Source organism: Acomys russatus, chromosome 20 (assembly GCF_903995435.1).
Source record: "Acomys russatus chromosome 20, mAcoRus1.1, whole genome shotgun sequence".
Taxonomy (NCBI): domain Eukaryota; kingdom Metazoa; phylum Chordata; class Mammalia; order Rodentia; family Muridae; genus Acomys; species Acomys russatus.
Window position 1 is genome coordinate 21503358 of NC_067156.1, and position 26367 is coordinate 21529724.

A 26367-nucleotide genomic window follows, 5' to 3' on the forward strand; every position below is an offset into this window, starting at 1 on the left:
AGGGAGACTGGCGACTACAGAGTAATTCATCAGGGTACTGAGTTTCGCTATTTGAAATGTTGGGACCCAAACTCTGCTGTTTATTAGATGGCAGGGTCTTCCATGAACAGCTGCTTTCGTTTTCACGGTTAGTCAGGCGCGTGCGTGGGTGTGTATCTGCAGAACAGCTGCTTTGCCTGCTGCTGCACTGCCTGTGCCAGCTCAGTTTGTTTGCATTCCACCATTGGCTTAGGTTTGTTTGATGGTGTGCCCTGAAGACTGGAGTATCTGAGGGCGAGGACCCCGCTTGTTTTGTTAGCCTTGGCTTCTAACGTTTAGAGTGTAGTAGGCACTCAACTGCCTGTTGACGAAGTGTAAAGCCTGCCTCACTGCATAATGATACACTGGATAGTCCTCGCGTTAACTCTGAAGGGAAGCCTTCTCTTTTAGACCATTATAAAGGCCACTGTAATTATTGACCATCAGCGCTAGGATAGACTAATTAGAAAACGTTAGTATGTTTTGTAGCTTTTCCTCTTTTCTTCTGATAAAGTCGGTTGCTTGTGTTCTCATGTTTCTCGCAAGCCTTTCCATGTGTTTAAGGTTTATCTTTCCCCCGCCCCCAGTTCTTCTAGTCAGAAACTAGTGAGTTCACGTACAGCCCTCTTTTCTGTGTAACTGTTTTCTTAACCAAGTCAGTGTTGCTTTAAGGGTTGGGAAGAGACTGACTAGAAGAATTGAAGCTGCAAGTAATTTGGAAAACATTGTTAACTACTGATGGTAATGCCAGAATGATTAGATGGGTGGGCTTTTCTTCTTCCTTTTAGAGGGCATTGCATTTCTTTTTTGATCGCACATCATAGTGTACATCATCAAGAAGATATATTGGTTAAGAAAATAAAAGGCTGAGTCATTTACTTTCCAGGCACCGGCTGTAGATGTCGTTGCTGTTGGTCTCATGTCTGGTCAGGTGGTCATCCACAACATTAAGTTCGATGAGACACTAATGAAGTTCCATCAGGACTGGGGACCCATTACTTCTATTTCGTTTTGCACAGGTAACGGTTTACTTTCTTAATCCTAAGAGTTAAGAATACTTAAAATTCATCACTAGAAAGATAAGGGTATTTTTAAAAACATATTTTCTTGCTGGGTGTGATGGTGCACGCCTTTAATTCTAGCACTTGGGAGGCTGAGGCAGGTGGATCACTGAGTTCAAGGCCAGCCTGGTCTACACATGACAGCCAAGGCTACACAGAGAAACCCTGTCTCAAAAAAGAAAACAAAACAAAAAAACATATTTTCTTGGAGTTTAAACAATGGAAATTAGTAAGTATAAGGCATAGAAATATGAGCAGTGTCTTGGGGAGATGTTTTTGTTAATGTTTTTATTTTATTAACAGATGGGCATCCAATAATGGCAGCTGGAAGCCCATGTGGCCATATTGCACTCTGGGATCTGGAAGACAAAAAATTAGTCAATCAAATGAGAAATGCACACTCCACAGCGGTCGCCGGGCTGACATTTCTCCATCGAGAGCCGCTGCTTGTTACAAATGGCGCTGACAATGCTCTTAGGGTACCATGACTATTGCTGTCCTCATCTAAGCACGTATGGCCTGGGGTGGTTACAGTTCGTTTAACCTATCAGCCTTGGACTTAGACTGGAGGAATGGGGGGAAACACAAGCATAGCTGGGTGCGTGATTGAGACAAAGTGGGTTAGAGCTACAGCTTATTTTCCCTGAAACCCCCAATGGGACAGTGGCATTGCAGGCACTGCCCCGTGTTGGTTACTGTGTTCAGAAGGTGACTTAACTACCTGCAGGTGGCACATGGATGATGCAACTTACCATTGTATTTCTTTGAAGGTTTGGATATTTGATGGCCCTACGGGTGATGGACGACTGCTGAGGTTCAGAATGGGACATAGCGCTTCTCTCACCAAGATCAGATACTATGGACAAAATGGACAGCAGATTTTAAGTGCAAGTAAGTTTCTGCTTTCTAGCATTGGTTTTGAATAAATATTTAAGAGCTAGAAACTCAGATTCAGTTGGTTTAGTATTTACAGACTTTTTTTTTTTAATGGCTCTTAGAAGCGTTCCAGCTGTGGTTTTTTGTAGAACCTAGCTCTCCAATGTCTGAGGTTGGCATTGTTTACCCCTCTAGCTTTGGTGATGTGAACATGGGAGAGCGGGCCTCTCATGCAATAGCCAACTCATTCAGAGCATCAGGCAGCTTACACTCTGAAGGTTAGGAAGAGTCACATGAGTAGGTATTTAATCACAAGGACAAGACATATGTGGCAAAACATTTATTTCCATAGAGGCGCATGGATGACAACAGCTGAAGTAAACTCACTCCTGTCCGCTACACTGGGAGGAGCATGCAAATGCACCCAAGGGTTCCGTCCTCAGCTCTGAAAAGAAAATCAAAAAACAAAACAAAACACATCCAAGAACAAGTCTGTGTTTTGAAAAAAAACTGAGGTCATAAGACTTGTCTTATTTTCTTGGAGTGTTCTCACAAGCACTCAGAATTCTCACATGATTCCATCTTGGGCTGTTTTCTGACAGGCATGTTCTGTTTCAAAGAACTCTGACTGGCGTTTTATGTTCATATCAATAGGTCAAGATGGAACTCTGCAGTCATTTTCTACTGTCCATGAAAAATTCAACAAGAGTTTGGGGCATGGTAAGTGAGTTACAAGGTAGAAAACAAGCTGCTGGTCACAAAAAAGAGGAGGGAAAAAAAAGAAAAGATAAAAGAAGTCCAAGATTCTGTAAGAGGCCCAAGTGAAGCTCTATTAGTTCATTTCTTCTCCTGGGTAATGTTTTGAGCCGTGTGTGGAAGAGGCTTTATTTAGACAAGTACCCTTTCATACCCGTGTGCTCATATCCACACCTGAAATAATCCCTTCCGAAATGGAACTGGAGAGCTGGTCGCCTCACAGTCTTCCCGCCTAAGAAGGTGTGCTCTTCAGAGATGGTTCGTGAGTTCATGTTGCTGCTACTGCTGCACTTAGAATGTTACTCAGTGGCACCTCACAGGTGTTTGTTTTGTTGTTTTGTTTGCTAATATGCATGCAGCATTTTAAAATCTATTTTCATCTGATTGCTGCTACAGTGTTGACTGCTTAGCCAGGTTCCCTTTGTGTTGGTTCTATAACGTCCCAGTGAAGCCGTGACTGCCACTGTTTGGTTCTGTAACGTCCCAGTGAAGCTGTGACTGGCACTGTTTGGTTCTTTCGATTCATTCGACTCCGACTGTAGTATCCTTGAAAAGCAATAGTGTTATCTTTTTCTGTTATTTCATACAATTTATTTTCATAACTTACTTCAGAAATTAGTAGTATTGGTAATAACAACTTTGCTTTGCTTCTAACTTAATTGGGAGCATCTTGTTTTGTTTATTTCTTCTAACAATAAGTAATTCCTTAACATACTTTTTCATTAAGAAACTTTCCTATTATCTCTTTCACCCAATCCCAGGATTAATGAATAAAAAGATAGTTAAACGTAAAGGACTTCAGAACACCATGTCGGTACGGCTTCCTCCCATCACAGAGTTTGCTGCTGGTGAGTGACGTGATGCTCTTTTGTTTTATATCTTCGTGTCCTCTATTGTAATACATTTTTCTGTTTGTAAAATACTCAGAAGGTGACCTCAAGTGCATGCTGCTCTTGTGTGAACACTGAAGAAGTTACCTTTAATCAGAACGTGTTTTGTATCAGTCTTTTCTTATAACAGCCATTAGTAACATTTGGTTTTATAGTCCCTGTTGTAATTAGGGTTTTATTGCTAAGAAGAGAGACCATAGCAGGTAATTCTTATAGAGGAAAGTATTGAATTGGGGCTGGCTTACAGTTTCAGTGGTTTAGTCCATTATCAGCGTGGAGGGAAGCGTGGCAGCAGACTGGCAGACATGGTGCTGGGCAGGAGCTGAGCGCTCTGCATCTTGATCCACAGGCACCAGAAGGAGACAGTGTACCACACTGGCTTGAGCGTATGAGGCCTGAGACCTCAAAGCCAGCCTCCACATGGACACACTTCCTCCAAGAAGACCACACCTCCTAGTGGTGCCACTCCCTGTGGGCAAGCATTCAGACACATGAGTCTCTGGGGGCCATGCCTCTTCAAACTACCACCGGTCCCCAGAGGCTTGTAGCCATAACACAATGCAAAATGCAGTTCCCCATAGTTTATCAGTCTTAACAGTGTTTAAAAGTTCAAAGTCTCTTCAGAGATTCATGTAGTCTCTTAACTGTAATCCCCTATAAAATCAAAAAACAGATCATATACTTTCAACATGTAATGGCACAGTATATATGTTACTGTTCAAAACATAGGGAAGGGGGCATAGCGAGGAAATAATGGACCAAAGCAAGACTGAAAACCAACTGAGCAGACTCCAAACTCTGCACTGTCTGATGTCAGAACATTCCTCAGATCTCCAGCTTCTTTCAGCTTTGTTGACTGCAACACTTCTTTCTCTTGGATTGGTTCCACTTCCTGTCAGCAGAGTTCGTTGGCAGATAGCCCACAGCTCTGGCATTTCTCACCCCTTGGGGTGTCCAAGGCCATCCAGGCTTCACCTTCACAGCTTCTCACGGTGGCCTCTCTGGGCCACCGTCCAGGGACGCCCTGCTGCATGCTCTCCTTAGTCCTGGAGGGAGAGTCCACAATACCTTTCTTCTGTCCTTGACTATAAATCCAGAAACACGTGGCCAAATCTGCCAACTTCTGCTGCTTGCTGGGGCTGGAACATGGCCTCCTCTTTCAATGACATATTCCCAGCTTTCCCCAGCTTTCTATTTTGCTCGTTTTCTTCACTGCCTAACCTGGCTGTCCTGAAACTTGATCTGTAGACCAGGTTGACCTTGAACTCAGAGAACTGCATCTCCTGAATGCTGGGATTAAAGGTGTGTACCACCAGGATCGAACCTAAACTCTTCTTTAATTCCTTTGCACAAGATGGAAGTTTAGCTGGGTGAGATCTTGCCCTGAGGTCACCATTCCCTTTATTCCATTTCACAATCTGTTTATTTCCTTGGGTTTTGTTTTGTTTTTGTTGGTTTTTGGTTTTTGAAGTCAGGGTTTCTCTGTGTAGCCTTAGCTGTGCTGGACTCACTTTGTAGACCAGGCTGGCCTGGAACTCTGAGATATCCACCAGCGTCTGCCTACTGAGTGCTGGGATTAAAGACGTGTGCCACCACTCCTGGCTTGTTTATTTCCTTGAAGATAGGATTTAGCTCCATTCCACTTTTTGGTGCCCTTTCCCCCTTCAATCTGTACATTTTTATTTTTTGTTGCTGAGCTCCTTTTCATCAAAACATTCTTCATATGAGTGAACATTAGAAACCATACAACAGAGTCTATACTAGTCCTTTTTGAGAGATTTCTTTGCTAATATAATTAATCTAAATCTCTTCACTTTAGCCTCAGGCAAGACTCTTCAAATGAGGGCACAAAAAAACCACATTCTACACCCCCCCCAAAAAAAAATCACATGAACAATCCCTAGGCAACATACTAAAATTCTCCTCTGAAACGTCTTGAGCCAGGCTGCCACAGCTCAGCCCACCGTCAGCACCACTGCCTTCCCTGCGTTGACTAGCGTGCACCAGTCAGCAGCTCTTAACGTGTTCAGCTGCTTTTCTAATCTTAACTCCCATGGTCCACACTCCTCCAGACAGACGCACAGTCAGCTGTCAAGCCTGTTACAGCAACGCCCCAGTCTCTGCCACCAACCTCTGTCCTAGTCAGGGTTTCTATTACTGCAGTGAAACACCGTGAGCAAAAAGCAAGTTGGGGAGGAAAGGGCTTATTCAGCTTATACTTCCAGGTCATAGTCCATCATTGGAGGAAGTTGAGGACAGGAACTCAAGCAGAGCTGGAACCTGGAGGCAGGAGCTCGTGCAGAGGACATGGAGAGGTCTTGCTTACTGGCTTGTTTCGCCTGGCTTGCTCAGCCTGCTATCTTTTAGAACTCAGGACACCAGCCTAGGAGTGGCACCACCCACCATGAACTGGCCCCTCCCATGTTGAGCACTGAGAAAATGCCTTACAGCTGGATCTCATAGAAGCATTTTCTCAACTGAAGCTCCTTCCTCTCTGCTGACCAACTTGTGTCAAGTTGACACTCAGAACCATCCAGTACAGTCCCCTTTACTTATGCCTGCTTGTGAAAGCTCACTGAGACAGCAATGCATGGGGGTACAGTTCTGTCTAAAGTTCCTGACACTTTGGTGTCCTATGGATTTTTTTGTTTTTCAAGACAGAGTCTCTCTGTATAGCCTTGGGTGTCCTGAACTCACTTTGTAGACCAGGCTGGCCTCGAAACTCACAGCGATCCGCCTGCCTCTGCCTCTCGATTGCTGGGATTAAAGGCGTGTGCCACCACACCCAGCTTTATCATCCAGTATCATCCCGGCATTGGGTAGAGCTTTGTAAGAAGGAGGCATGCAGATAAGAAAGGGGCCATTGAAAACTACCAAGAAGTAACTCAGTAGACCCCCGTCTATTTTAAGTTATTTCCAGGTGTCTTAGTTTGGGTCTCATTGTTGTGACAAGACACCATAGCCATGGCAACTCTTAGAAAACATTTAATTGGGGCTGGCTTATAGTTCAGAGATTTAGTGCAGTATCATCATGGTGGGAAGCATGGCAGCGTGCAGGCAGACATGGCGCTGGAGAAGGAGCTGAGAGTTCTACATCTGGATCCACAGGTAGCAGCAGGAGACTGTGTGTCACACTGTGGGTAGCTTGAGCATAAGAGACCTCAAAGCCTGTCCCCACAGTGACAACACTTCCTCTAATACGGCCAGGCCTCCTAATAGTGCCAATCCCTATAGGCCAGGCATTCAAACATGTGGATCTATGGTGGCATACCTATTTAAAGCACCACATCTAAACATGACTTTCAAAATCCTTTGTGTTTTGGCCAGTTTGTTTCTTCTCCCACCTCTTCCAAGAAGATACTTCACCTACTAGCTTTCCTTAGTTTTTCTTAGTCACTTTTAGAAAACTGTTTTTAAAAATAAAATTAAAATGTTTAGAATGTTGAATTCAGTTTTTAATGTGTATGTGAGTATTTTACCTGCATGTATATATGTGTACCACAAATGTGCCTGGTACTCATGGATCCCTTGGAACTGGAGTTACAGGTGGTTGTGAGTCTCCATATGGGTTCTGGGGGTTGAACCTCCGTCCTCTGGAAAGGCAGCCAGTGGTCTTAACCACTGCCCCATCACTCCAACCCCTACTTAGTCGCCCTTGGGCCCCTATCTATAGGGCCCCATCAAGCCTGCTAATTTCTGTCTTATTACCACTCTCTGTGAGCTATTATTTTTATTCTAAAATCTTAGCAAATTCTTCTTGAGTTGCCTTAGAAGACACTGTTGTGCCATCACATTTTATTACTATAATTTTTTTTCTCGACAGAATCTATAGCGAGAGATGTATTAGCTTCATTTAACCATTTTATGTTGCATTTGTCAAACAGTATAAAATAATATGGTTTTTATGTTGCTTATAATCCATTAAATTGGAAAGTTGATTATTATTAAGATAACCTGCTTATTTTACTCTTGTGTCCTTGGTGCCATATGTGCATGGGGACTATTGGTGCCATATGTGCATGGGGACTATTGGTGCCATATGTGCATGGGGACTATTGGTGCCATATGTGCATAGGGACTATTGGTGCCATATGTGCATGGGGACTATTGGTGCCATATGTGCATGGGGACTATTGGTGCCATATGTGCATAGGGACTATTGGTACCATATGTGCATAGGGACTATTGGTGCCATATGTGCATAGGGACTATTGGTGCCATATGTGCATGGGGACTATTGGTGCCATATGTGCATGGGGACTATTGGTGCCATATGTGCATGGGGACTATTGGTGCCATATGTGCATAGGGACTATTGGTGCCATATGTGCATGGGGACTATTGGTACCATATGTGCATGGGGACTATTGGTACCATATGTGCATGGGGACTATTGGTGCCATATGTGCATAGGGACTATTGGTGCCATATGTGCATGGGGACTATTGGTACCATATGTGCATGGGGACTATTGGTACCATATGTGCATGGGGACTATTGGTGCCATATGTGCATGGGGACTATTGGTACCATATGTGCATGGGGACTATTGGTGCCATATGTGCATGGGGACTGTTGGTGCCATATGTGCATGGGGACTATTGGGTGCTTGGCTGATGGTAAGTGAGTGGGAGGGTAAACATTGTGATCTATGATTCTCCTGTGTTTAAGAGGAAGCCCGTCAGAGTGACTGGGATGGCGTCATTGCTTGCCATCAAAGTAAGCTGACTTGCTCAACCTGGAATTACCAAAGGTCGACAATAGGTGCTTATTTTCTCAAGCCAAAAGGAATGAAGGCAGGTGACGCCACTGCAACAGTAAGTGACCTTGTTGACTGTATAGTATCTCACCATTAAAAAAGCACAATTAGCTAATTTTGCTTTAAGTTTACTAATAATACTAATGGGGGAAACGAGGTTTAACATTTTGGAGATAAAATGCCTTAATAGTATCAACTTTTCTAATTGGAGAGATTTTTATTAAATTTGGGATTGGATGTACTGTCTACCTAGGGTTGTGATTTGCATTCCCTGTAGGACTTGCGGTGTCGAGCATCTTTTCATGTGGTCTTGGGCAATTTGTATGTGTCGGTTCTGACATAAGGCGACCACCCTGTCCTATGTTAGCTTTTAGTAAGATTTGAGGACAGGAAGTGTGTTTCCGCCAAGTCTGTTCTTGTCTGAAGACTACTTTTGGCTCCTTTGCTCCTATGAATTTACAAAAACAACAATTAGCATTTTCTTTTTAAAATTGTTGCTATTATAAGTGGAATTGCTTTTAAGTTGTACTAATTACTGATGAGTTAAGATATAATTACATTTGCATATCCATCTTGCATCTTGCAACCTTGATGAACTTGTTCATTCTAATGATCTTTAGTGGGTATCTCTGCTTTTGAAAATGCTTATTGCAGTATATTTTAACATTTCACCCTATTTTATGCAAATTGCTCTATAAGTATGTATGTAGTATGTTCTTGTATAAGAAAACTTTTTTTATGAGTTTTTTCAACTATTTTAAGCTTCCTTAGGAAGTTTACTTGTATAGTTTTGAATTCATTGTATAGAATTCAATTCTATAGTATAGAATTGAATAACAATTCACATAGAAGTAGTGAAAATGGTTACAGCTACTATTTATTCCAGCTTCTTTCAGATATTGTCTTTCTCTCTCTCTCTCTCTCTCTCTCTCTCTCTCCTCTCTCTCTCTCTCTCTCTCTCTCTCTCTGTGTGTGTGTGTGTGTGTGTGTGTGTGTGTGTGTGTGTGTGTTTGAGACAGGGTTTCTCTGTGTAGATCAGGCTGGCTTCTTCTGGAGTTAAAGGCATGTGCCGCCACCACCTGGCCTACCTTAGAAATTTCTTCATACTTATTTAAAATGGAAATAGAATTATATACTATAATATAATATATTATATTTGATAAAGCAAATCAAGATGAGACAAATAATAAATTGAAAAACACTTTGGAAATCATGATATATAATAAAGGCAATGTTATATTCTGTGTGATTATTAAACTTAACCTCTCTACCCCCTCCCCCCCCTTTTTTTTTTTTACTAAAGGCAGTAGATATAACTTCCTGTGGAAACTTTGCAATAGTTGGCCTCTCCTCAGGAAATGTAGATGTATATAACATGCAGTCTGGTATACATCGAGGAAGTTTTGGAGATGATAAAGGTATTGATTTTTTTTCTTTTAAAAATATGGTTTAGATGGGTTTCTACAACTCCATCTGAAACACCATATTAAAATATTCAAAGAGGGAAAAGTCATGAATACATTAGGGGGAAGTAGATAGAAAATATTTTTCTTTTTGTATAGTTAATATTAGTTCTATATTTAATAGTTGAATATTTAATGATGGTTAATATTATAATATACTATACATTTAGTATTATAATACTAAAATATAAACTAGTAGTTAAATATTTAATAATTAGTTTAATAAGATTATCTTTCATGGCATCAACTGTTTTTTCCTGGACGGTCTGATAACTAGAGTTTTCTTCCTAGTTTGTAATTCAGTTTAATGTCAAGATTTTAGGTTTTATCAATAGTGGGACATCAGATAGTCACATAAAGGAATATCTCTTGGTGTACTGTTTGGACAGATCCTGCCAATTCTGATTTCTTTTTTCTTGTATTTAAAAAGCTCACACAGGCTCTGTAAGAGGTGTTGCGGTGGATGGACTAAACCAGCTGGCAGTTACAGCTGGCAGTGAACGCTTACTCAAATTCTGGAACTTTAAAAGCAAGTCTTTAGTCCAGTCTTTGAGTCTTGATTCATCGCCAAACATGATGCTGCTACATAGGGCCAGGTAAACTTCCCCTGTAACAACAGATTTTCGTTTGGATGTTTCTAGTGAAAACTCCTAAGGAGAGCAGATTGCCAAGTAAATAGTAAATAACTGCGTATAGTTTAGTTTTCTCAAAGATAGATTTTATTAACAGATGTTTTTCTTTGTTTATTGAAATCCGTGCATTTGTCTCCCCAGTGGCATTCTGGGGCTTGCCTTGGATGACTTCTCCATTACTGTCCTTGACATAGAAACCAGGAAGATTGTCAGAGAGTTTTCTGGACACCAGGGCCAAATAAATGACATGGTAAAATGAAACAGCTTTTTTGTCTTTAAAAAAAGTTATATGCCTTGTAGAGTGACTGTCCCACTGAGTGTGAGTGAATATATACTTTTTCATTTGGTTTTAAATTAAGCTGAGAGAATGTGTTTCTTCTTTCTATTTGTAATAGTCTGAGACAGTACATTTGTTCTGATGCAGTGTTACTCTAGAATTTATATAACTCTGAAGGGTTTCAATAAAAATATGATGAAGTTGGCATTGTGTTTGTCAGTGGGATCTGTGATACTGTTAAAACATAAGCTGCCTTTAAAATATATTTTATTTAAATAGACCTAAAATTGTTAACTGAGGACTGGATTAAGTATATGTAGCATTTAGTGTTAGTTGCAGATCCACTATTTATTTGGAAAGAGAAAAAAATAAGAAAATGGTAACTACTGGATGATAAAGCTAGTAATTAACAGCCATGTCCCTTATCAGTGGTAGACAGTTGGCATCCTCACCCTTTCCTTCAGAAGTAGGAGAAATGGGTAAGGGAATTGCATTGTGCAACTTGGAGGTTGGCGGAGAGAGCCTTCAGCAGATTTTGTTTTGATGGTATCTGGAGGAACTTGGGTGGGGTGGGTGTTATGATGAAGTGGCATTTTAAAAACATGTGTCCTTGTCAGCCTGCTCTTCCCTTTCCCTCGGTAGCTTCTACTTCTCCTCTGCTGTGTGTCCTTTCTCCTGCTCGGAAGTCTTTACTTCTGTTTAAACACATGTGTTAGCATCTATACGACAAGCCTGTCCCTGAGAGCGAGTTTCCCCATCCTATGCTGTGTGCACCACCACTCCCTAAATTGAGCTGTCTAGACCCTCAAGTTTGAATATTAGTAATCTTGCTGCAACCTGTGAGTAAATTAGCATTGGATTTACCGCAGTAACATTTGCTACTAATAAAGAATCCCTGCGATAATATGAACCCTTGGGTACTGTGCTGCCATAGCCCTGCAGTTTCCCTTGCACACTAAAGCTCTCACTCAGCACTACATGCAAGAGGAGTCCTTGACCATTCTTTTTTTTTTTTTTTTTTTTTTTGTTTTTCGAGACAGGGTTTCTCTGTGTAGCCTTGGCCATCCTGGACTCACTTTGTAGACCAGGCTGGCCTCGAACTCACAGCGATTTGCCTGCCTCTGTCTCCTAAGTGCTGGGATTAAAGGCGCGCGCCACCACGCCCGGCTTGACCATTCTTTTATGGCTGGAAACAGATACGTAAAGTAGCATCAGGGCTGTTACTTCAGTGTGTTCTGAAAACATTTTTGAGCATTGTTGCTTCAAACTATTTTGGAAATAAAAGTTTCATTAAGGGAAGAAAGGTGATTTTTAAGTAAAGCTGAAAGTAAAATTAGGATTTCCTTACTAACATTTTCAACAGAATTTTTATTCACTTTCTTCAGAATCAGTGATTTAGAGAAATTCTTAGAGTGTAAGTATTGTAGCTACAGCTTTCAGAGAAACAACATTGGCTTCCTTTATATGTAAATTACAGCTGAAATTAGACTGCAGAATATCCTTAACCATGTATTCTCAGAATATTTAAATATTTTTAAAATTTTACTTTTAAAAATGATGTGTAACCACAGCCTATTAATTCTTTAGGTAAATACACAATGCTGAAAAATTTGGCAAAATATTTTTAATTTCATGAACTTAAAAACCTAACACTTATGTAAGTCTCAGAGAATTAATGTAGAGAAATACATTTTTTTTTTATAAAAGCTAAAGGTCTGAACTTTGTGTGGTCACATTTATCATTTTATAAAGCTTAAAATCTTTTCAAGTTCTATATGCTTTAGGTGTGCATGTATATACATGTATCCATATATACATACTGGTGAGTATGTATACTAATAATGTATACATTCTGTTGTTTTAAAGACGTTCAGTCCTGACGGCCGCTGGTTGATAAGTGCTGCGATGGATTGCTCTGTGAGGACGTGGGACCTTCCATCAGGGTGGTGAGTTCACTTTGAAGTCCCATGGATGATTTCTCATCCACTGTCTGAACACAAGATTTCCAACTGTTGTTTGTGCCTCTGTAGTTGGCACTGTTTTATTTGTGGATCTCTAAGTATCAGGCACTAGCATGACAAAAAAATAGCAAGGAAAATGCAAATCTGCTATACTCATTACTGCAAAATAGAGATACAGAACTGGCACTCTGAGTGGAGCCAGGACAAATGTTATTTCGGATTTTTGGGGTAGTTCATAGGTTTCCCATGGCTTTCCTCAATCTTGTTTTCTCCCTTCTCTCAGTAACTCACAGGTTCAGGGGCAACACTTACTGCTAATCCAGCACCTTCTCAGGAACTAGTTACCTTCAGATGTGCAACAGTCTGACCTTTGAAAAGGAAAATCCCACATTTCTCATTTCCCTGTAAGTTTGCTATAGGCAGAGAGCACACCCACCTTGCAGCACATGCATCTGATTTAGAGTAAGCTTAGCTGAAGATCGTGTGAGTGAGTCCAGCTCTAATCACCAGGGACTTTTGTCCACGGGTGTGTCACTTTCTCACTTAATATAGAGTGAAATAACAGGTAGTTAGTTCAGCCTTCAGCTTCAAAATTGAAAACAAAGTTTGAAGAGACTTAGACATGTTGATAATGTATTACCTCCTAGCCTTCTGCAATTTTCTAATAACTGGTATTATATAACTGGAATTATATAAGAACAGTGACCTTTTTGGTAACAAGTTTATCTTTGGAATGAAAAACTAGGATCTGAAAGTAGCAATTAAGCCTTGAAGCTTTGATTCATGCTGAGCTTTATTTCATTAACTAGTTGAGTAGATTTAAGTCTGATACGTTTTCAACTTTTTAAAAAAGTATATACTTTTTTAGGTGAACACTATTTAAGGTTAATGCAAAAGACATTGAGACATTAAGTTGTTATAAAGAATTGGACAAAAATATTTTTTTATTAAAGAAAAAACAAGTAATTCTTTGACTTAAATTTGGAGTGCAACAAATGACTTGAAAAGCAATATCAAACAACTAATGCTGTGTCCACTAAGCTAGCATTTACACTGGTATTGGGTACTTCTTTCTTTTTTCGAGTCAGGGTTTTGTTTCTCTGTATAGCCATGGCTGTCCTGGACTTGCTTTGTAGACCAGGCTGGCCTCAAATTCACAGGGATCCGCCTGCCTCCGCCTCTCTGCGTGCTGGGATCGCAGGTGTGTGTCCCCGCACCCAGCTTATTGGGTACTTCTACATTTTTAGTATGCTACTAAACATGGTACTGTTGTTACTGTTAGTTCTGTTGGACAGGATAGGAAAATAAGCCTTAAAAGAGATGGATAGTACTGTAAGTGGCTGAGCAAACAATAAATACAGGAGGGAGAACCTCACTCTCAGCTTTGCTCGGTTCGTGCTGTGCTGTCTGAGGCTGCAGCCAGTGTCCTGGTGTAGACTACGGCAGTAGAGGAGTCTTATTGTCTTATTGAAGAAACTTAAGGAACTGTTTAAACTGTTTGGATTCCTGCTTTTAAAAACATACCAGGAGGCAGGCAGATTGCTCTGAGTTCGAGGCCAGCCTGGTCTACAAAGTGAGTCCAGGACAGCCAAGGCTACCCAGAGAAACTGTCTCAAAAAACCAAAAAAAAAAAAAAAAAAAAAAAAAAAAGAAAGAAAGAAAGAATGAACAAGTGTGCTTACTGTGGTGACAGGTGAGTAAGCAGTTGAATGCTAGAGGAGCTGTCTGGAATTGCAGAAATAAATTGATGTTATTTCGTATATGCAAGGGCTCTGATAATAAAAAATCAGAACCCTCTAAACAGGAATGCTCCCAGTGTCCGTTAGGAAAAAGGACAGTGTCCCTGGGACTCCTCATTTAAAGGGTTTTCAGGAGGCTTCACTCTGGGGCTAAGCTTGCACACTGAAGTAACTCAGTCAAAGGGACAGTGAAAATACGCTGGATATGTGGAAACTGCCTTCCGCAATTCAGTGGTTTTACATAGTGGAAGGCCAGTCTACCCACACAGCACAGCTGTAGAAAGGAAGTTACACAATGAAATTGACAAAACTTAATTCTCAGTAGAACACGTTTGCTCAAGCAGTTAATTCTCTGATTAAACCGTGGTAGGAGGTTTCACCCCTGCCTGCCAAACCTCTGCTTTGCAGCAAGACAAAGGAGAAGTAACAAAACGAGGAAGTTTGTGTTTCACATACTGGGGTAACATTGACCACTCTGGTTGTTTAGACTAAGTGAATTAAGACGAACAATTTGCACTTTAATCATCACTGGCTTTTAAGTGGCTGAGCCTCTGCTTCCTTCTCTTCAGCCCCAACACAAGTGTTTCTTGTGAGGTCCCATGCAGACTTAAGCACCACCAGACAGTTTATTGCTCCTCTTTCCTCTGACTGAGAATTGCCAGCAGCAGTTATCTTGAACACACCCTGGCATTTGTTACTTCCTGATTGGGGGGGGGGGGGGGTCTCTATTTGGGTTTGTTACTTAAGGTTTATGAGTCCTTCAGCAAACAGGTCATTTAATGTCTTCCCTGAAGAGCTGTCACCGATGACTGCTCGTGTCCTTGGGCAGTTGCTTTCCATTTTAAACAGGTTTTTAAATCTTTCTGAGACTTGGTTATCTGATCTATGGTAAAGTTGATTGTGTCTCTGATGACATTAATGGTTTCACTCAAGTGCTCAGATCAGGCACTTGTAAGTAGGTGACAAGGACAGGGCGAGGCAACTGCTAGTATCTGGATTAAATCACTTGTATGAGCGTAGAGCCCGAACTTAGATATTTCTTACATGGTCCTGTGAAAAATGCAGTGTCTTTGACATAGTGGCTTTTTTTTTTTTTTTAAATAACAGCTGAGTTTAAAACTAACCACTCTTCTGTGGTACTAGAGAGGTGGCTCAGCGCTTAATAGCACATGTTGCTTTTGAAGAAGACCAGGGTTGGATTCTAGCACACATAATAGTAATTCCCATCCATCCATAACCCCAGTCCATACTTTGTGCACATACATGCATACTTACAAAACATTCATACCTATAAGTAAAATTAACAAACACAAAACAGCAGCAGCAGCAATAGCAATAAAATCGAATCTGCTTTTCCTGAGGGTATCCCTACTCCCCTCAGCCTGAGGAGCCGGTGCTCTTGTCCTCTCCTGCTCCATAGTCTGCTTTTACTTGCTGCAGCCAGTAACCATCCTATTAAGATTTTTTTTACTGCAAAACGATTACTACCGTAATCCCATTGTTCCTCTGTTCAAAATATATTCTGCATCCTGATGGTAAATTTCTTTACTAAATAGAAGAATCTACTATAATCTGCTCAAAAACATTTAGAGGCTCACTATCAAGGTGTGCACGGTTGTGTTGATGGGCCTCACAATGGCCCCTCCCTCCTCTAAGTGTCTGATGTCTTTGAAATTGTTGGCAATAAGCATACCAGATTGAGGTAAGAAAAAACAGTATTCCCTCTAGTACTCTTCTTACTGCTGGATCCAGCTAACGAGTTTTGTTTAATGTTGTGGTTCTTTTCCATTAGGTTAATTGTTTTCACATAGGAGCTTAGTTGACAAAACAGTGGTTAGTGATCATTTTCTGGATGTAATTTGTTTAAAAAAAAAAAAAAAAAAAAACCAAACAAACTTGTGTTACTTGTTGCTTTTTAGTAAATGATACTTTTTTTTTTTTTTAAGTATACCTTTCAGACTAAAGCTTAAGTACTTACACTTTTTTTGTAGCCTTATTGATTGCTTTTTGCTGGACTCTGCTCCTCTCAATGTTACTATGTCCCCGACTGGAGACTTCCTAGCAACTTCCCATGTGGACCACCTTGGAATTTACCTATGGTGAGCTCTTTCATATGCTTCTGTTATTTTAGGGAGGAGGAGGGAGATTACAATGGTCAAGACTGGTGGTTGTTAAATTACCATTTAGTTTATTTTTATGCGATGGAACTATCACACAGCCTAGTCTACCATAAGTCTACAACCGATGGTTGAGAATTTAGACAGCTTTGTTCAAGTGCATACTCTAAATTACATAATTTTTGTCTGTTATTATATTTCACACACACAGAGAGAGATATACATACATACATACATACATATATATGCTCTAAGTCTAGAACCCTGATCTTTGCTAAGCACTTCTGAACTTCAGTGTGCTTTATAAAGTAAGGCACACATGTGAGCAAAATGCCTGGTAAGATGCATCCTAGCTGCATGTCTTTCCACAGCCATTTAAACAATGCGTGCTTCTTCAGAGTCTGCTGGGTTGAACCTGTAAGACACTGGAGCTAACCTGCACCTAGAAAACAATTAATCTCTTTCCTGAGCTTACACATTCAGTTCTTTTAGCTGTCCTAAAATGTGTGTATTTATTGCATGCTGGTCTTAAGCTTGTAATCCTCCTCTGTTAGTTTGATGAGTGTTGGGACTACACGGGTATTCTACCTTACTGGTCCTTTTTTCCTCTGGGGATCGGGGGGGGGTGGGTTTTTTTGTTTTTGTTTTTTCAGACAGGGTTTCTCTCTGTAGCCTTGGCTGTCCTAGACTCACTCTGTAGACCAGAGTGGCCTTGAACTCACAGCGATCCGCCTGCCTCTGCCTCTTGAGTGCTGGAATTACAGGCATGTGCCAGGCTCTTACTGGTCTTTGCTAATTCTAATTAAAAAATATGTTTCAGCTTTAAGAAAAAAAGTAAATTTGATTTATAATTTGGCCATCTTAAAAAGCAAAATGTGTTGTTGTCTGGAATCAGTGACACTTTAACACTTAATAGGTTAGTAGCAGTTGTGAGGCCTGTGTAGCAGTGTGCTGCTTCTCTGTAGAGTACAACTGTTAAGATAATTCGAGATCTGAGTTCCCAACCTTTGTTTTCCATTAAAGTTCATAATATGACTGTAGGGAGAATCTGTCCCTACTTTGGAGCAGGTATTTATAGCCTGAATACTCACCCATGGCTACTTGGCTACTTAGCCATTTCAGAAATGGGCCCCCAAAATATAATTAGGGTGTTTACTTTAACTTACTTTCTCAATCTTTCTTATTGTTGTTGTTTTTTTTTGTGGTTTTTGTTTTGTTTTTTTCTTTTTTGGTTTTTGGTTTTTTGAGACAGGGTTTCTCTGTGTAGCCTTGACTGTCCTGGACTCACTTTGTAGTCCAGGCTGGCCTTGAACTCACAATGATCCACCTGCCTCTGCCTCCCGAGTGCTGGGATTAAAGGCGTGCACCACCACACCCAACAGTCTTTCTTTTTGTTACACCTTTTTTGGGGGGAGGGGTAAAGATTGGTATTTGTCAAACACTATGTGGAAATTATTTTATCTTATAAAAATATTATCTACTACTAGTCTCTCTTCAAGTTTTTGTAGTATGTTAAAAACAGAGTCTCAGACCTGGAATGGTTGTGCAAGCCATTAATTAATCTCAGCACTGAAGACATAGAGGCAGGCATATCTCTATGAGTTCAAGACCATCCTGCTTTATACATAATGCATTCCAGGCCAGCCAAGGCTGCATCAGGAGACCCTGTCTCAAAAAATCAGAAACTTCATTTATTTTATGTGTGTGTGTGTATTTAGCCTGCGTGTATGTCTATGCACCACGTGCATGCAGTTCCCACAGAGGTCAGGAGGGGCCAATTGTGAAACATCTGTGAGAATGCTGGGAGTTGACCCCCAGTCTCCTTGAAGTACTCTTAACAGCGTGCTGTTTCTCCATTCCCCATTAATGCTTTTATATAGCCTTCTTTAAAATGATGGCATTTTCAAAATAATAACCTCTCTTTGAGGTCTTAACTAGTTAATGATTGTCACGGTAAAGATCATTCCCAGGTATTAGAGCTTCTCTGAAAAGACTGTTTCTCTAGTAGTGCTTTTATCATAAAAGACTTGTTTTTTTGCTTGCTCAGGTCGAATGTTTCCCTCTATTCAGTTGTGTCCTTACGGCCACTTCCTCCAGATTATGTCCCTTCAGTAGTGATGCTTCCTGGAACTTGTCAAACCGAAGGTAATCACACAACAGCAAAGTAACGTTTGTGGTCTATTGTAAATCTGTTAGGTTATTGCTATAAAAATACCAAAGTTTAATGCATCCAGTCAAAGTTTTTAACTGATTTATATATGCCGAATGACTTCAATTTATAGAAATCTACAACTAATGATATCTTTTAGATATAAAATAATACTTGAAGTCTGCTGATAGGAATTAAGGAAACAGGTGAAAAGAATTTACAAAGCTCTATTGGTGACTGCTGTAGGACACAAATGAGTGCGGAATGAAGCGGGTTCTTTTGTGTAATAGTTTCTTCTTGCCTTCATTTGTCTAACCTGAGCATGTGTTTTTAAGGCATGGAAGTAATAGAAGAACAGATTGAGCCAAGTGATGAAATGATAGAGTATGTGTCACCAGAACAGTTGAGTGAGCAACTGGTGACTCTCTCGCTTCTCCCTGAGTCACGCTGGAAAAACCTTCTGAATCTCGATGTTATCAAGGTAACGTTATAGTGCTCTTGATACTGCGCTCTGGCCTGTGCTCCATGGGTACTTCCTGCTTTGAGGGTTTTAGGGAAATGACAGTCAAGGCACTGCTGTTTAACTGAGTGCTGTTTTACAGAGATCTCATCTATCTGACCACTGTGGATGTTTGGATGTAACAGAAACACAGTCTTTAACTATAGCGTTTTCAGACTGAGCTGTTTCAGTATCCACCCTAATTAGTTACATTTCTTGCTTTCAAAACAAAAGGGAGAAAAGTTGGTATCTGCGTGTGATGATGATGATGCCACAATTGACCTTTTAGTGTTCTGTCATATTTTCTCTGCTGCTAAGTAAACTTTCAGAGCTTGTGGTATCAGGGTCAGCTAGTGACTCATGAAATAGGACTGAGAGCATGTATAATATGCTGCAGTGTTGAAAACAAGCCCATTTTCCCTTGAAGACAGTACAATCTTAAGAATATTTTTCCAGCTGAAGAGGTGGCTCCATGGTTAAGTGTTGACTCTGTTTCTTAGCAATTAAACTTTATTATACAACCCAACTAGTTTATACAAGAAGGAAAAAGGTTAAAGGGACAAAAGAGTGAATCTTCCGGTAGCCGTTCCACGGGACCGGTCCTTAGGTGTCTCTCTGGCCCGCGTGCTGGTCCAGCTGGTCCACTGCTCTGCATGCTCTCTCCGCGCTCTCCCGCCCAGCTCACTTTGTTGTTCTCTCTTCCCCAACTCCCTGAGTCACGTGGGAAGGACCGTCTCCTTCTCCTGGTGAGGGTCCATTAGAAAGACAGTAGTCCAGATGGGGTTCCCAGGTCTGCTTCCTGAATTCCAGACCCAGGATGGTTCCACTCAGTCTGTCACAAGGTATTCATGGGGTGCCCCAAGGGTAAAGCCCACCAAGACTGCTCCCACCTGTGACAAGGCTTATTCTTTCCCACAGTTAAGAGCAGGTATTGCTGTGCAGAGGACCAGAGTTGAGTCCTCAGCATCCACATTGGGTGACTCGGAGCCAGCAGTACATCCAGCTCCAGAGGATCTGACATCCTCTATGGCCTCTGTGGTCACTGTCGTCAGGTGCACAAAACCACAGACACATACATGCACATAATTTTAAAAATAAAAATAATATTTTGCATAAAAAAAGAAATTCTGTCAGCTGAAATTCCATCAGAATTTTACCGACATGAAATATTTTATAAATTGGCAATAGTATTTTCTTTTTAGAGTACCAAAGAAAAGTTAAAATTCCTACAAAATAAAAGAATTATAGTCATACTTCTCTAAAGTATTAACAATTATTTCTAATGGGGGAGCCTGCACTTCTGGTTCTGCACTTGGTTCTGGAGACAAGCCAGTTTCTGGTTGTTTTGTTTGACTTAAGAGATACTGATTATGAGCTGGGCATGGTGGCACACGCCTTTAATCCCAGCACTGGGGAGCCAGAGGCAGGTGGATTACTGTGAGTTTGAGGCCAGCCTGGACTACAAAGCGAGTCCAGGACAGCCAAGGCTACACAGAGAGACCCTGTCTCAAAAAAAAAAAAGAGAGAGAGAGAGAGAGAGATGCTGAGCATAGCAGTTCATTTTGTGGAGATGAGCCTTGCCTTAGAGCTGTTCTTTTGACTTCTGTGTTGTTGGGAAGCCTGGCTGAAGGACAACGCTGCTCAAACGGGTTTTATTTTAACATTCTAACTTGGGAAGGTTTTATTCCTACAGCGCATCTTGGTGTTTGTTTTAGACTTCATGTGTAATAAAACATTAGAAACTGTGTATAGGATAAGCATTTACTCACTAGTCTCCTCGTTTTCTCTTAATCAGAAAAAGAATAAACCAAAAGAACCACCCAAAGTGCCCCAGTCAGCTCCATTTTTCATCCCAACAGTTCCTGGGCTGGTACCCAGATTTGCTGTCCCCGAGGCGAGTGCTGACCCCCAGCAGGTAAGACCACATCAGCCTCCAAGTTCACAGGGGATCTGCTTCTGGCTTGTTGTGTAGTGCCCAGTGCCATAGACAGGATGCATCAGTGCTCCTTTTCAGTTATAAGCTGTATTTTGGGTGACATTTATGTTCTCTAAGTAATATGTACTTGTTTTTATTAAAGTCTAAGGTGGTAAACCTTGGGATTTTGGCTCAAAAATCAAATTTCTACCTGAAGCTTGAAGAAGGATTGACAAATAATCAATGTAAGTTAAATTATAACATATTTGATCAGGTATCTTCAGTTTTGGTTTAGTTTACCTGAAAGAAAAATTGAGCAGTTCATAGTAGATAAATAGAATATAGTAAAAAGTAAAGGTACATCAACTTAGCTTTTAAAGTATGCTGACTGAGTAATACTAAATTCAGATGATGTTAGTGCTAAGTCTAGTGAGACTCCTGGATGGAAACTCGGATTATGTTTGGAGACGGAGAACTTACAACATTTAGCTTGTGGTTTTCATTTGCTTCATTGCCAGAGTTTTGCCCAACAGGAGCCTCAGGCTTCTTGTTTTCATTTGAAAATCTGGTTAGTTATATGGTTCTTAATCCAGCAAAGACACATGGGTTAGGTAATTTCACATGTTTCCAATCACCTTGTAGAAATGCAATTTTAAAAGAAAAGGAAAATTAAATTTTATTTTCATTTAAGCTTTTCGGTTACTGTGTAACTAATAGTATATATGTGCAACTTTTTACTTTATTTATCTATTTTTTTTAATTTTTGTTTTTGGGTTTTTTGAGACAGGGTTTCTCTGTGTAACCTTGGCTGTCCTGGACTCATTTTGTAGACCAGGCTGGCCTCAAACTCACAGCGATCCACCTGCCTCTGCCTCACAAGTGCTGGGATTAAAGGCATGCATTACCACGCCTGGCCACGCAATTTTTAAAATGTTTTAAAATTTTTTAAAAACTGTCACTTTGTTGAGAAATTTGACTCATGTTGTTTTATCATCAAAACACTTGTGTTTTCATATCAGTGTCACTGGGGTAAACATGGACAGAAGCCAGAAAGGTACTAATGACTTATTGTTTATTAAGAAATGTAGAATAAACACAATTGCTTAAAACATACTAAAGGACAGAAAGTGAGAGTGATCAGGTTCTTGTCCTGCTTCAAAAGCTACAATCATAGCTGTCGCCACTGAAGTAGCTCAGGGCTGATGGGATCGAGGGTGTTGGTGGGTCCTATGGACACGGTGGGATCCATCAAGGACGGCTGTATGCATGCTGGTCGTCTTAACCAAGTGAGAGTTTCATTTTTATAACAGAGGGAGAAAAGGTAATTCCTGGTGGTAATCACTATTCATACATTGTGCACTGTGTTCCTTGATGACCTAATGTTACAGTTTTGTTTGTTGTAATTGATTTATGACTAATAAAGTATCTACTGTGAGGCATTAACTTTTCTTTAAAAGAAAATGAGAAGGTTTAAACTCCTGACAGTCTAAGACTTTTAGTCCTTTTATTGGTATTGGATTTTTTTACTGTTTCATTTATCTTGGAGTTCATTGTGCTGTAATGTGAAAAATTATGCACAGAAAGAACTTCTAATGCCATTTACATATATATTGCTTGGGTATGAAGGGAGATCATAGTTTCTTACATTAAGTAATTGTAAGAGATAACTAGATTATTTTTACAATAATGCAGATGAAGCAGCTCTTAACCTCCTGAAAGAATTAGGCCCATCGGGCATTGAGACCGAACTGCGCAACCTGTCTCCTGACAGTGGGGGATCAGCAGAAGTGATGTGCGGCTTTCTGAAAATGGTCGGGATGATGCTGGACAGAAAGCGTGACTTTGAGTTAGCCCAGGCATACCTTGCTTTGTTTTTGAAGGTGAGTAGATGTAAGGTACTTTCCTTCCTTTGTGCAGTGTTACTGAATGTATTCTGCTAGGATGGGCCTGTTGTGCCCATGGTGTCACGTAGGCAGCCGCCCAACATGTGGCTAATGGATACGGGAAGTACGGCTGGCTGGCTGACTGAACCGTAGCTGCGTGGGCCTGGTGTCTGCCACCACCTGAAGTCGCTGGGCCGTGCGCTTGGTACTCTTTTATTTTTGTTATTACTTGATGGTATAGTTTGACTTTATCCATATTTGGTACCTGTTTATTACCCGTATTGGACCTTAACTGTTTTTTTTTTAAGTATTTACCTTTTTTTTTTTAACATTTTCTGTGATTGTAAAGGAAAGTTGGGCTCTTTTGCTTGTTCATTTTTGTCTGCTGCTGAAATCAAAATACCTCCACCAGCTCAAGTAATTTGGCACAACTTGCTTTTTTGATTAACAAAATAGGGATGTTCGTCATAGGTCCACTCTGGCGCTGTAACAGGATGACGGAGTAGACAGAGCTGGTGTCAGTAGTGAGTGACTCTCCATCGAGGCCTGGAGAGCCTAAGGCCAGTCTTTACTCGATGCAAGCCGTGTAAATTTATTTAAAAGCTGGATATTTAGGTAGGACCAGAGAGGTTTTGTTTTGTTTTGTTTTGTTTTTCATTAAAGAAATGCCAGATTGTCTGTATCAGTTTTCCTGTGGTTATCAGATGTTAGTCCCTACAAATGAATTTTACATAAATCTTTAGGAAATAAAGCAAATGACTTATTCATCATCAATGGGTTTTAGAGAAAGGAAACATGGAAGCACAGAAGCAGTGTTAGCTGCGGGTTCTGTGTTGTTGGAGGTTATATCAGTTCTGTTAAGAGAGCTCATGGCTTTAAAAACAACAACAACAACAAAAAACATGATCGAAAAAATACTTTGGAACAGCAAGAAATCAAAGAATAAACCACCACTTAAAGAAAGAAATAGATAGTATCTTCTAAGATTCCTTGGTAGAAAAAAAAAAAGCAAAATTTTGAGTACTTTTAAATAAAATGTGCAACTTACCCATTATGCTTTTCTTTTCAGTTACACCTCAAAATGCTTCCTTCGGAGCCAGTGCTTTTAGAAGAACTGGTAAAGTTGTCGTCACAGGTAGAAGAGGATTGGACTCATTTGCAGTCACTCTTCAATCAAAGCATGTGTGTTTTAAGTTATATCAAGAGTGCTCTGCTGTAGAAATAAACGTTAGTGATTACAGCAATGAAAGCAGTGTGTAAAGTGGCTGTCTAACTGGCCTTCGCTCCCAGTGCAGTGCAGTGGGGAATGGCGCGCTGGCACTGCTAGACCAGCGGGGGTTCTATATTCACATGCAAAACTCTCTGGATGTAAAATTATGCCTTCTTTTTGCTCTGAACACCTAGGGAGTCTAAAGCCACCTGAGCTCATCACACTGGTCACATACACGAGGCCTTTTGAGTTATTACCATTTTGTAATTTTTCATATGTTAGATATGAAAGACTGTGCCTATGTGGTGTGAAGTTTTACCGAATTAAATTGACAGTGCCGGGTAAAGCAGGTCCATAATACAGTTCTAAAAATGCTTTTATCATCTTAGGAAATTTAGTGTTTCTTTTCTGGGTAGCTTTTGATGAAACGTAGATTGTCAATTCTTGAAGCTGTATTTTATGTCTGGTGCCATTGGTACAGCCCTCCTGTGTTTATAGAGGAGTCAGAGGTTGGCTGGGATCTGTGGCATGTCTAGCCTTACAGTACAGGGCCTGGAGCTATTCCCAGTGTCTTCTTCCTAGACAAGTTTTCAGTGGATGGAAATGTGAGCGGTACTTGCTCCAGGCAGGAGCAGCAGGAAGAAACGCACCGACATTTGACTAGGGAGATTCCAGGCTCTGCTGAGGCCTCTTCCACAGGTTTTCCTCCTCCTCCTCTGAAGACTTGTTTATTTAGAAAGAAACTGCTGACTACACTTGTCATGGGTGTTTTTGTTTGGCTTGGTTTGGTCTGGTTGTTTTTTCTTATGGCCAAATGCTTTAGCAACACAGGAATTAAAATCACCAGTACCAGGCTTCATGGTATAACACCTGCAATCCCAACACTTGAAAGGTAAAGATTGGAAGATGAGAAACACACTGAAAATCATATCTGAGGCTAGCCTGGAATACACAAGGCTCTCTTTTTAAAAAAAAAAAAAAATGAGAAATAAGCGATTCTTAAGGCCCCTGTGCTTTAAAAACAATTCCTAGGTGTTCCAAAAACAGCTTAAACCTGAATGCATATAACACCTACTTACAACTACTGTAAAATTAAAAATGATAGGAGCTGTCAACTAAAGTGTTTTTTTCTGTTATAATTCATGAACTGAGTTTTGCCTTTTTAAGTAAAGTGCAAAGTTGATTGTGTCATTTTTATTAGAGATGTCTTTAGACAATATTACCACATTACTTTGTCAATAACCTTCCAAAATGTTAGACATTTGCCATCAAGGAAGAGAAGAAAAATATACAAAATACTATTTTGTGTACATATTTCTTAAAATGTTACCATCTCTGCATGCTTCTTTTGGATTTCAAATTATATGCATCTATATGACTATATTTTACTTATAAAAAATATCACAGACCTTTTTTTGGACAACAGTTTTCAATTCCAGTATATAGCCACAGAAAATAAGGTGTAGTGTTTTTTGTTTTGTTTTAAGAGGTAGTCTGTAACTTGAATATCTTTATTTGTACATCATGTGTCTTACACAGAGAGAGAGAGTGTGTGTGTGTTTACGAACCACTGCTGAAGTAAACATCATGTTGCTTAGGGCTGTGCATTTGAGGATTTCTGTGTAGCATACGCTAAGGATTTGAATCTGTGGGCCAGCGTATTAACATTTTTAATTTTAAGAGACACTTCTGTCTTGAGGTTTTCTGTTTTGTTTCTTAGTTCCACTTAGCAAAAGTGGTATCTCACAATGTGAGGGGTATTCTGTATCATGTGTTTACCACTTGGGTTAATAGAATAAAAACTCTTTTATCTTTGTTGTAATTCATAAACTCGTCACAGTGGTAAGGATGCACATCTCCTCGTTTATGTTAGAACTCACATTTCCATGTTCTATCTATTGAGTCACCTGTCTTTATTATAGATTGTCGAAGGGTTTTTCTGTTTTAGTTTTTTAAGACAGGGTCTCGCTGTGTAGCTCTGGCTGGCCTAGAACTCAGTATGTAAACCAGGTTGGCCTAGAACTCAAAGAAATCTCCCTGCCTCTGCCTCCCAAGTGTTGGGGTTAAAGGTGTGTGCCACCACGCCCACTCTTGTTGAGGTTTTGTGTGACCTAAGCATTGATCTTTGTTACCACTGCGTCCTCTGCTAGGCTGTGTGTTTC

The 26367-nt window shown here is 40.4% G+C and overlaps 1 protein-coding gene across 1 annotated transcript in view; it reads left to right on the forward strand.

Annotated features, from left to right (window-relative positions):
- The window catches only part of Wdr36 (WD repeat domain 36), a 33326-nt gene extending 9042 nt beyond the window's left edge, over positions 1-24284 (forward strand). The window contains exons 7-23 of the mRNA XM_051163103.1: positions 905-1037; positions 1383-1558; positions 1850-1970; positions 2610-2675; positions 3473-3559; positions 8273-8418; positions 9664-9778; positions 10254-10419; positions 10597-10705; positions 12599-12678; positions 16424-16531; positions 18597-18694; positions 19034-19179; positions 20993-21112; positions 21276-21357; positions 22805-22992; positions 24065-24284. Of these exons, the coding sequence (XP_051019060.1) occupies positions 905-1037; positions 1383-1558; positions 1850-1970; positions 2610-2675; positions 3473-3559; positions 8273-8418; positions 9664-9778; positions 10254-10419; positions 10597-10705; positions 12599-12678; positions 16424-16531; positions 18597-18694; positions 19034-19179; positions 20993-21112; positions 21276-21357; positions 22805-22992; positions 24065-24214 (2091 nt within the window). The 3' untranslated portion in view covers positions 24215-24284. The remainder of the gene's footprint in view (positions 1-904; positions 1038-1382; positions 1559-1849; positions 1971-2609; positions 2676-3472; positions 3560-8272; positions 8419-9663; positions 9779-10253; positions 10420-10596; positions 10706-12598; positions 12679-16423; positions 16532-18596; positions 18695-19033; positions 19180-20992; positions 21113-21275; positions 21358-22804; positions 22993-24064) is intronic.
- The last annotated feature ends 2083 nt before the right edge of the window (positions 24285-26367 follow it).